Source organism: Populus euphratica, unplaced genomic scaffold, assembly GCF_000495115.2.
Source record: "Populus euphratica unplaced genomic scaffold, PopEup_1.0 scaffold938.1, whole genome shotgun sequence".
Classification (NCBI taxonomy): domain Eukaryota; kingdom Viridiplantae; phylum Streptophyta; class Magnoliopsida; order Malpighiales; family Salicaceae; genus Populus; species Populus euphratica.
In genome coordinates this window covers 8,435-19,604 of record NW_011500798.1, presented here as the reverse complement: position 1 = coordinate 19,604, position 11,170 = coordinate 8,435, and the positions used below count along the sequence as shown (strand labels likewise).

At 28.9% G+C, this 11,170-nt stretch overlaps 2 protein-coding genes across 2 annotated transcripts; one reads left to right on the top strand and one right to left on the bottom strand.

The window, feature by feature from the left end:
• Positions 1-699: 699 nt before the first annotated feature.
• On the bottom strand, positions 700-2,666 carry LOC105116404 (probable cytosolic oligopeptidase A). The gene is made up of 4 exons (XM_011013756.1): positions 2,320-2,666; positions 2,003-2,170; positions 1,636-1,759; positions 700-908 (listed from the first exon to the last, which is right to left on the bottom strand). Exons 1-4 carry the CDS (start codon positions 2,434-2,436, stop codon positions 715-717), a joined length of 603 nt encoding a protein of 200 aa, XP_011012058.1. The 5' UTR covers positions 2,437-2,666; the 3' UTR covers positions 700-714.
• Positions 2,667-8,990: 6,324 nt separating this feature from the next.
• On the top strand, positions 8,991-11,170 carry LOC105116403 (L-type lectin-domain containing receptor kinase IX.1-like). Its single transcript, XM_011013755.1, has one exon. The coding sequence runs from the start codon at positions 9,077-9,079 to the stop codon at positions 11,021-11,023; it is 1,947 nt and encodes a 648-aa protein (XP_011012057.1). The 5' UTR covers positions 8,991-9,076; the 3' UTR covers positions 11,024-11,170.

The following is an 11,170-nucleotide window of genomic DNA, read 5'->3' as shown; positions in this document are numbered from 1 at the left end:
ATTAAGTTCATAATGCAAATCATGAGTTTGACTAGCTAAACAACAACAACCGGGCTATTTTTTTTTTTGTATCTTGCTTTTTCTCAATGATATATTTTTTAGATATATATTTTTTAAATTTATGTTTCAATTAATATCCCTCGTCTGTAATTTTTTTTGCTTATTTAACATTTTTTGGATAGAGAATGTTTTTTGCTGATGTTGTGCATATTTAATTTTTGAAAAGATTATTCTAATTCATCTATAATTTATATATATATATAAGAACTTTATTTTTGAAAATAAAAAATATTTATTTTCAAATAATATTTCTAATATATGCAACCTTACATAATATTTTTTTTTAATCAATTTTATATGTTTATCTATTTTTAATATCATTTGATTGAATAAAAAATTAATTTTAATAAATTAATTCAATAAACACAACTGGGTAAATGTTCCATCTTATAAGATTAAATATTTTTATCTATACCAGTCTTTTGATTTTTCTAGTTTTATTTTTAGTTATCATTAATATTTTTTTTTTCCATTTATTAACATAAATAGTTCTCTATTTATTTGATTACATGTATGCATGAGCTTTTCAGTTTATGCTAAGAAATTTTTTATATACAAAAATGCATCAAAAAAGCCTGCACACACAATGTTTTTTGTAAGAGAAAAAAACATATGGCCCACCAGGGAATGCAAGTCAAATGGCTAGTCATTTAACTAAAGAATGTTATTGGCAGCACATACAAATAACCAAGCATCCTTCTCAAATAAATAACTAGAATGAGAAGGCAAAGAAGACTTTCTTTCAAATGAAAAATGGTAATATAAAAGCACCTGTTCAATTTTGTTAAACTGCTCTCTTTTATCATCATCAAGAGCAACACCATTAAGAACCGCTTCCTTTATTTGGGCTGTATTCACAAAAATACAGAAGCCATCAGGCATGTAAGAAAGCTTAGGTGTAGTTTTAAATGATTATGTCAAACCAATTAAATAGGAAGCAAGGACATTGCAAATGATATAGCATTTATCTGGTAAGCAATACCCCAAGTGCAAGACAGAGTTAACTAGTTGATAAATAGTAATCTGAATTTTGTTGAAAAGTACATCTAGTAATTGGAGTTCAATGAAGCCAACATGTGAACACAAGTTCATGAAATAGGCAACCATTAAAAGCACTCTCCATGTCCATTCAAATCACAAGTGAGCAATGTCAGTGGAGATAAAAACAATTAACATGATGTATAATTTTATTTTCTTCCTCCTTCCATGTTTCAAATCCATGCAATCATTCTCAGAAATCTGCATAATCCCAGTACATTTATTCAGTTTACAGGTACATGCTGCCACAAAATTGCATCTTGTGGCCTTAGAGGTATAGAACATCTCTATTTGTTGATATCAACAGCTAACGCATGCTCATTTCTTTCGTTCTCTGATTGCCATGCCCCCAAAGACCAAGATAATCAAATAATTAAAGCTGCATCATATAAATTCAGCAAACCAATGAAACTGCTAGACTAAAGTCTCAAACTGACAAAATCCAGACAGCTAGAAAAAAATACAGAATTAGGTGGATGAAAAATGGAAGAGCAAATAATACTATTTCAGAAGATAAAAGAAGTTTAAGATACTTACATTCCACTATACGTTTCTGAGCATCACTTAGCGATGTCCATTGAGGAGATTCTTGGATGGCCTTAAATGCATCATATATCGGTTTACTTTGTCCCAACCTCAGCTCAAACTTGACTTTTTCGGGCTGTGGACAAAAGCTCAAAGCTGTGAGCACAAGAAGGGCAATACAGTGCACAAATTCATAAGACGGGCAATCAACAAATTAAAGCAGACAATGGTCTGATATCAAACTAACAAGAAAATTCATTTTTGTTTAGTTATTACACCCATTTTCCAAGTCAAGTCCCAACATAGATTAGCATTCATGGACATAAGCACGCAAACATGTGCGTCCAAGTGCATAGATTATGAGAAATAAACAATTTACCTGAACTTCTTCAATTGCAGCACGGAGTTCAGGTGAGTCTTTAACAGCCTTAAGATGATTGATCATACCCCAAACAATAGCCAACTGATCTGTTATCTTCTCCAATGGCTCCACCAATTTTGGCCATGATGGCTCCACTGTTCTCTCCAATTCCTCCAAATCACTCTCCTACAAAAACACGGTAAAAAAACAACCATCACAGACCAAAAAGTACCAAACTTTGATCAACCCATGAACTGAAATTAATAAAGATTTCTACATAATATTTAACACAAAACAAAACCCAGAAATCAAAACGGGAAAAAAAAACAAAATACAAGGTTCTTTAGGAGAGCACGAATCCCAGGTCGAACATGTTTATGTTCAACAACATCAAATGGAGGAAATTCAAAGTCTTGCAATAAAGGATTGAATTCATCAACGACAGTAGCCATTGAAATTGTAGGAGGGGGAGAGACTGAAGAAGAAGAGTAGCAAATAGAGATAGAGAGAAGGATTCGTGTTGATTTGTGAAGAGTTTGGAGACCCAAGGAGAGAAGAAAAACAAAGAGGGCAAGGACGAGATTTGAGAAAATGTTTGGGAGCAAAATGGGAGGAAGAGATGTTTTTTATGCGTTTAAGCCTTTAAGGATTAGGATTGGGTGGAATGAGCGGGAGAGGGAGGTAGGGGAAGCCATGATGACTCGGAAAAGCTTGATGTTGATTTGCTTACAAAGAGAGCTCCAATTCCATAATAGTATATGGGCTTTTCTATATGTTCTCCTTAGTAGTTTTTTTTTTTTAATTTTCCTTTGTATTTTCACAATTACTTTCATCTAGTAAAGGCCAAATTGATAAAAAAAATCCTGAGAAAGTCTAGAAAAAAATATTCCTTGAATAATTTATTTTTTGATTTCTACCATTGATTAATATGATTTTTTTTTCAAATATATCATTTATTAGGTTTTTACTAGTAAGATTGTTTATACTATAATGTAAATATTTATAAAAAAATATCAATGAATAGCAATGAAAAAACAATATCTTCTAGAAATTATAGATGATTGATGTATTATTGTGGTTTATTTAAAATAATATAAATTTTATGTTAGATTCAAATGATTTTGGATATGATAATTATTTCAGACTTGTAATACTTTTAATTTTATTATTCAAATCAAAAGTATGAGTTTTTTTCAATAATCATAATATCTTTTGTCAAATTTATTAATAATTATAATATTAATTATAATATTTATAATACTAATATTAAATATGCATGACTTAAGTTTACTTAAGTCTAGCAACTATGAAAGATCTTATTACTATTTTTTCAGTGATAATAATATTTTTAAAAAAATTTATTAATAATTATATAAATAATATTAAAAATAATAAAAATAATAATTAAAACAACAACAATAAGTTTACCCTTAAAATCAAATTTATAGTTTTTCTTCAATAATAATAATATTTGTTTAATATATTAATAAAAATAATGATGATGATAAAAATAACAATAAGAAGAAGAAGAATAACTATAACAATAATAATCATAATCATAATAATAACAACAACAACAACAATAATAACAATAATTATATCAAACTCAAGGTGTTTAGGTCTAGCAACATGTCTAATCCAAGTTTAATTAGGTTTTATAACATGCCTAATCTATGTTATTTGGGCTTAGAAAACATGTATGACTAAAGTTTACTCAGGGTGTGACAAACATATCTAACCCAAGTTTACTTAGATCTAGCAACATGTCAATCTCACGTTACTTGAGTTTGGAAAATATATTTAACTTAAGTAATAATTATAATGAAAATAATAATAATAATCATACTAAAAATAATAATTAAAAAAAAATAATAACAATAATAATCATACTAATAATAATAATTATTATTATTATAATAATAACAACAACAACAACAACAATAATAATAATAATAATAATAATAATAATAATCATTCGAATAATAATAATAACAACAATAACAATCATATTAGACCTAAGGTGCTTGGGTCTAACAACCATGTCTAACCCAAGTTAGTTGGGTATGACAAACATGTCAGACTCAAGTAGTAGTAGTAGTAGTAGTAATCATTCTAATAAAAATAATAAGAAAAAGAAGAAAAAGAAAAATAACAACAACGACAATAATAATAATAATCATTCTAACAATAACAGCAGCAGCAACAACAACAACAATAATAGGGCATGTTTGAAAGTGCGGTTGCGGTTGTTTTTCAAAGTGCCTTTTGTGCCGAAATGCATCAAAATAATTTTTTTATTTTTTAAAAATTACTTTTTAGATCAACATATCAAAATAATCCAAAACATAAAAAAAATTAATTTTTCACAAAAAAAATTAATTTTTTTGGAAATGTAGTACAATCACAAGTTTAGTTGGGTCTAGTAATATACTTGATCCACGATACTTGGATCTAACAAACATGTTTGTCCCAAATAAGAATAATAATAAGAATAAGAATAAGAATCATAATAACAACAAGAACCATAACAGACCTAAGGTGCTTAGATCTGACAATCATGTCTAACCCAAGTTTAGTTGAGTATGCAGTATGCCCAATCCATATTACTTAGGTCTGGTAAATATGCATGACCCATGTTTATTTAGGGTGGAGTAAATATGTCTTACCCTAGTAATAATAATGACAAAAATAATTATACTGATAATAACAACAACAATAATAATAGTAAGAGTAAAAGTAAGAATAAAAATCATACTAATAACACTGAAAGTAAAAAAAATGATAATGATGATGAGAACAACAACAATCACCTTGTTAGATCTAAGGTGCTTGGATCTTACAATCATGCTTGACTCAAGTTTAGTTGGGTCTAGCAACATACCTGACCTATCATATTTAAGACTAGAAACATACTTGACTCGTAACATTTAAGTTATACTAGTAACAAAAAAAAAAATAACAATAATCATAATACTAATAACAATGCTTAACCCAAGTTTAGTTAGGTTTAATAATTATACCCGATCCACGTTACTTCTTCTTTGAAAAAATGTCTAACCTAAATTTATTTGAGTCTAACAAACATGTCAAGCCCAATTAATAATAATAATGATGACGATGATGATAACAATAACAACAATAATAACCATGTCAGATCTAAGGTGATTAAGTTTGATAAGCATGTTTGACTCAAGTTTAGTTGGGTTTAGTAACATGTCTGACCCACGATACTTGAGTTTAACAAACATGTCTGATCTAAGTAATAATAATAACAATAAAAATAACAACAATAATAAAAATCATTATGATAACAATAGCAGCAATAACAATAATCATGTCAGACTTAAGATGCTTGAATCTGTTAACTATGCCTGACTCACATTACTTGGGTTTGAAAAATATACCTGAATCAAGTTTACTTAAGGTATGATAAATATATTTGACCCAAACAACAACAACAACAACAATAATAGTCATCATCATTATCATCATCATCATACTAATAAGAATAAAAACAACAACAACAACAATACTAACAACAATAGTAGTGAGAACAATAATAATACTAACAATAACAACAACAACAATAATGATAACAATAACAACAACAATAATAAAAATCATTATAATAATACTAACAACAACAATCATACTAGACATAAGATGTTTGGGTTTGGCAATCATGTCTAAACCATATTACTTAGGTCTGGAAAACAAGTCTAATCCATGTTTATTCTTTTCTTTCCTCTTATAATAGAAAAAAATAGCAAAATACAGAATCAAATATTAAGATTTATTTTTAATTTAATATTATCTTTAATAACAACTATCATCAAAATTCAAATTAAATCAATAATAATTGAAGATGAGTTGTGTTTTTTCTTTTCTTTTCTTTTTTTATATTATAAGTTGCTAAGAAAAATAGAGGAATTGAGAGGATTTTCATGTTTTTTTTTCCATCAAATTAATTTTTTTAGGGTTAATTTTTACAAAATATAATGTTGTTTGGGATGGAAAATAATAATAAAAATTGTTTAAAGAGTGTTTGTTTTTTAAATAAAGTTCAAGGTCTTTTTCCAATTTAATTTTGGGTAAATAGATATCATTAGTCTTTTCAGTTTTTAATAACTAATTAACTAGCTCCTCTAGTCTTAACAAGCATAAAATAGTTTTGATGTTAATTTATTGTCACATTAGTTAGTTTGTTTACTTTTTACATTTTAGTATTTAGTAAATAGATATTACTATATTGGTGGCTTGTATTATAACATGGATTGATCAAAAAAAATCTCAAAATAAAAATATAATGCTTAGGTCACAATAATGTTTTTAAAGAGATAAAAAAAATTCAAGAGTCAAATGTTTAACTTTATTGAATTCAATAAACTTAATTAATTTAATAATATAATAAAAAAATAACAATAATAGATAAATTGAACAAAAGAAATTAGCAAATGTCAACCCATGAAAACTACAATTAGACACATGGAATCAGGATAATTTCATAAAATGATGAAATTAAAAAAAATTATAAAAAAAAGACTTTAGTAAACTTGAGCTAACCTTTCAAAATCAAATTCTATGGCCATAATTATTTTATAGAAAGAAAACCTGAAAAAATCATGAAATTAAATTTTCAATTAACAAAATTTCAATTAACAAAATGCCTATGGGATGAGATTGAAAAGGAAAGTTTTAATAGAAAAAGATTTAAAATAAAATAATTGCAATTAAAATAACAATGATCAAATTTGAGATAAAAATAAAATAAAATAAAATGTTGAGGGATGCAATTTAAAAAAAATCAATTAAGAAAATAATTTAACAAATAACAATTAAAAAAATGAGGTAATATTTGATAAATAAGAAAAACAAGAATGTTTAAATTTAAAGAAAATTCCAATTCTATAAATTATTTAAAATAAAAAATATATTAATAAAATAAACATGGAACAAATCTTAAAAAAAAACAAGTTAAATGATTATTTTAAAAATCTGCAAGATCAGCGTGAAAATCAAAAGTGAGAAAATAAAAAAAAAATATTACTGTTAAATCAAAGGTAAATATCAATGTGAAAGTCAATGTTTAGCCTTTAGACGAAGTTGTAAATGTTTTCTAAAAAGAACATAAACAACCAAGCATGTCAGCAAAAACATCACACACCATCCATTTTTTAATATTAAATAATATTATATATTTATTAAAATATCAAATTACAAATGACCCAACTCAATAATAAAAAAAACTCTTATAGCAGTGTATCTAGTTACAAACTTTCATATAATAACATCAGAAAAATTATGTGTATTGAAAATATTTCTTTCTAATTGTAATCTTGATTACAAGTTTTGATAAAAAAAAATTTTTATTTTTTTAATTAGATAAGTGTTGTTAGGAAACTAGTGTTCTAAAATTTTGTTTTTATTTTTCTATTTAGTATTAAGGCTTATAGTTTTCTTATTTGAAAGTTGTAATTTGAGACATTGTTTAATATAATTTGGATGATATTGGAGTTTTTCTATAATTATCACTATGTTTTTTATTTGGGGAGTTTTAAAAAATCAAGGAGGTTATTCCACTATGATATCACCATTTCAATCTTTTTCAATATATATACAGACATTTTCCTTTATTTTCTTTTCAAGAAAGAGAATGAATATAAAAAATAAATAAAACTTGTATGTTTCAAGGTATTGTAATCCCACTTCATTTTCATGCTGTCTTGCATTCATCACTCGGACATCCTGAGTCAACCAGTTCATAAACTATAATTTCAGCCTAATCAATGGCGTTAACTATGCATTTGATTCCTTAGAAATTAATTTAATTAATTAAATAAATAAACAAATAAAACTTTGTTAATGCGGTAGTTCATCTAGAAAACACAAACTTTTTATGTCGTTTAATTTGAATCCAATATTTTTCATTGGCTAGTATAATTGTTGGTCAATCATTGATTATATTTTCTTTTATTTTAAACATTTATATCATTTGTGTTTTATTAATTTTTTTTTTTTGGAATGATAAACTCCACCTCATCTGTTACTTATACAAAAAAAAAAATATATAGGCTAGGCTTGCAGGTCTTTAAGCCCACGCTGATTAGCTAAATTTTTTTTAGCCTTCTATTTTTTTAAAATTATTATTTAGAGTGATGTTTTTATTTAATTTTATTATTTAATATTAAATTAAAAATAAATTATTATTTTTATTATTATATAAAAATAAAAAATTAAATCAATTAAATGAGGTTTATAACTTGACTAAAAAATTTAACAAGTTAACTAAATATTAATTAAAGGATTTAGTTGAGATTTTTGTTGTTTTTTATGTTTTTTTTTTGTTAATCCTATTATTTAGTGTGAGATTTTTATCATATTTTATGTTTTAATATGGGGTTAGTAATAAATTAATCTTGATATTTTATATTATATAATAAAATAAAAAATTAATTCAATTTAGTAGAAACTCAAATCATGAGGTATACTAACTAAATATTAATTAAAGAGAAGGGTATAACTTTTTAAAGTTTAAACACTTATACCTAGTTTAATTGGAGGGTATTTAATGAATTTTTTTTTTGTTTCTTAATGATCTAAATAAGTTCATAGTCAATGATTTAATCCAAAATTTTAAACATCAAGTTAATCAAGCAATTTGTCTTCAGTTGTATATAAACCATGCATTTAAAAAAACATTTAATATTTTAAACTGTATACAATTTTTTTTTATAACATGTTAGTCGGCACCTTGGACTGCTCGATATCTTAATCTTGCTGTTTAAGATCATTATTCATCATTAAGTATTTATTTACTATATTTTACTCTTATCTATTTCAAGTTGACCCGGCTGTTCCGCTTGGCAACACCTTCGCAGACTACTTCCTTCCTTGGAAGCTTCGTGATTTGGATATAAAATATATGGATAGCTTGAGAGCCAAGGTTACTTTGTACTCATCAGGATAATACCTAGCCAGCTAGCTTGGAGTTCGAGACCGTATTGCATCAAGTATAATAGTTTTGCTTAGGCTGCCATTTCCATACCTTTCCCAGCTGCTACCACTTCATCTTCCTTCCCTTTCTCTATCAGCATGCTCACCTATTTCTACATCTCCTTCCTTCTCCCGCTTCTTATTCTTCCCTTTACTAATTCAGTTTATTTTCAAATATCTCAGTTTAACGAGACCAACATGTATTATCAAGGTGATGCAGTGGCTTCTAGCGGACATATTGAATTCAACCTTATGAACTATATAAATCGTGTTGGTTGTACAACCTATCCTGAAAGGGTGCGGCTCTGGGACTCGAGTTCGGGAAAACTTTCTGATTTCACATCTCATTTCTCCTTCTCCATTGATACCTTTAATGCACCTAATTATGGTCATGGAATTGCTTTCTTCCTCGCTCCTGTTGGTTTTCAAATCCCACCTAATTCTGCTGGTGGCTTCTTAGGCCTATTTAACACTACTACCATGAAATCCTCTCAGAATCAAATTGTTTCGGTAGAGTTTGATTCTTATCCAAATGAAGAATGGGATCCAAAAGTTGAGCATGTGGGGATCAACAACAACTCTATTATATCAGCTGCATATACACCCTGGAATGCAAGCTTTCACAGTGGAGATACTGCTGAGGCATGGATTACCTATAATTCTACTGATAGAAATTTGAGCGTGTTTTGGAAGTACCAAACAACCTCAAATCCTGGAGAGAATTCTAGTCTGTTTTACATAATCGATCTCAGTAAGTTTTTGCCTGAGTGGATCACTGTTGGCTTCTCAGCAGCTACAGGTCAGAATCTAGAACGGCATAGACTTCTATCTTGGGAGTTCAGTTCAAGCTTGAACATTGAGGAGACGAAAGGTAAGAATTCAAAGAAGAGCAAGATTATAATTGGCGTCATTGTTTCGGTACTTGTTCTTATAGCTGGGGCGACTACAACATTTGTGATTTTGTGGAGGAGGAAACAAATGATAACAAGAAAAGGAGCAGCAGAGAAAATGACGTCGATTAATGAAGCCCTTGAAAGAGGAGCAGGGCCGAGAAGGTTCTCTTATGATGATCTAGTTTCAGCAACAAACAACTTCTCCGATCAGAGGAAGCTAGGCGAAGGGGGGTTTGGTGCTGTTTATAGGGGATACTTAAATGATATGAACGTGGAAATTGCAGTAAAGAAGATTTCAAGAAGTTCTAGACAAGGTAAAAAAGAGTACATCACCGAGGTAAAGACCATTAGCCAGTTGAGACACCGGAATCTGGTACAACTCATCGGCTGGTGCCATGATAAAGGCGAGTTTATGGTGGTGTATGAGTTCATGCCAAATGGTAGCCTTGATTCTCATCTCTTTGGCAAGAAAAAGATGAGTCCTCTAAGTTGGGCCGTGAGATACAAGATATCTCATGGTTTGGCCTCGGCATTGCTTTATCTTCATGAAGAGTGGGAGTGGTGTGTTGTGCATCGAGATGTCAAATCAAGTAACGTAATGCTAGATTCTGGTTTTAATGTCAAGCTTGGTGACTTTGGGTTGGCTAAGCTCGTGGACCATGATGAACTTGGTCCCAGAACAACTGGGTTAGCAGGAACTTTCGGTTACCTGGCACCAGAATACATAAGCACGGGAAGGGCTAGTAAAGAGTCTGATGTGTATAGCTTTGGAGTGGTGGCCTTAGAAATTGCTAGTGGAAGAAAGGCAAACGATCCCATAGATCAAAAATCTGAAATGAGCTTGGTTGAGTGGATTTGGGATCTATATGGATGTGGAAATCTTAGTTTGGCTGTTGACAAGAGACTTGACATTAAGGATTTTGATGATGAGAAACAGGTGGAGCGTTTGATGATTGTTGGATTATGGTGCGCCCACCCTGACTACAAATTGAGGCCTTCAATTCGACAAGCAATTCATGTTTTAAATTTTGAGGCTGCAATCCCAAATCTGCCTCCAAAAATGCCTGTTCCTGTGTTTCATGTGCCTCTGCCATCGCTTACTTCTAGTGAGCCTTCTTCCATAACAAATACTGGTCTTGATGCAGGGCGTTGATTACTATTTCTATCCTGGCTTGCACCTACTCATCGATCCATCAATGCATAATTTCGATATTCTACTGCTACGCTAAGCCTTTGTTCCTTTCATATGTAGTGTAATAAAAATATATTGTGATGAATTAGTAAGAAATTCGGATTGAAA

Coding starts and splice junctions, on each gene's coding strand:
- LOC105116404 (XM_011013756.1), bottom strand. CDS start 2,436: ATGGCTACTGTCGTTGATGAATTCAATCCTTTATTGCAAGACTTTGAA. Junction 1,760..2,002: donor CTGCAATTGAAGAAGTTCAG/GTAAATTGTTTA, acceptor TTTTGTCCACAG/CCCGAAAAAGTCAAGTTTGA. Junction 909..1,635: donor TCAGAAACGTATAGTGGAAT/GTAAGTATCTTA, acceptor TTGTGAATACAG/CCCAAATAAAGGAAGCGGTT.
- LOC105116403 (XM_011013755.1), top strand. CDS start 9,077: ATGCTCACCTATTTCTACATCTCCTTCCTTCTCCCGCTTCTTATTCTT.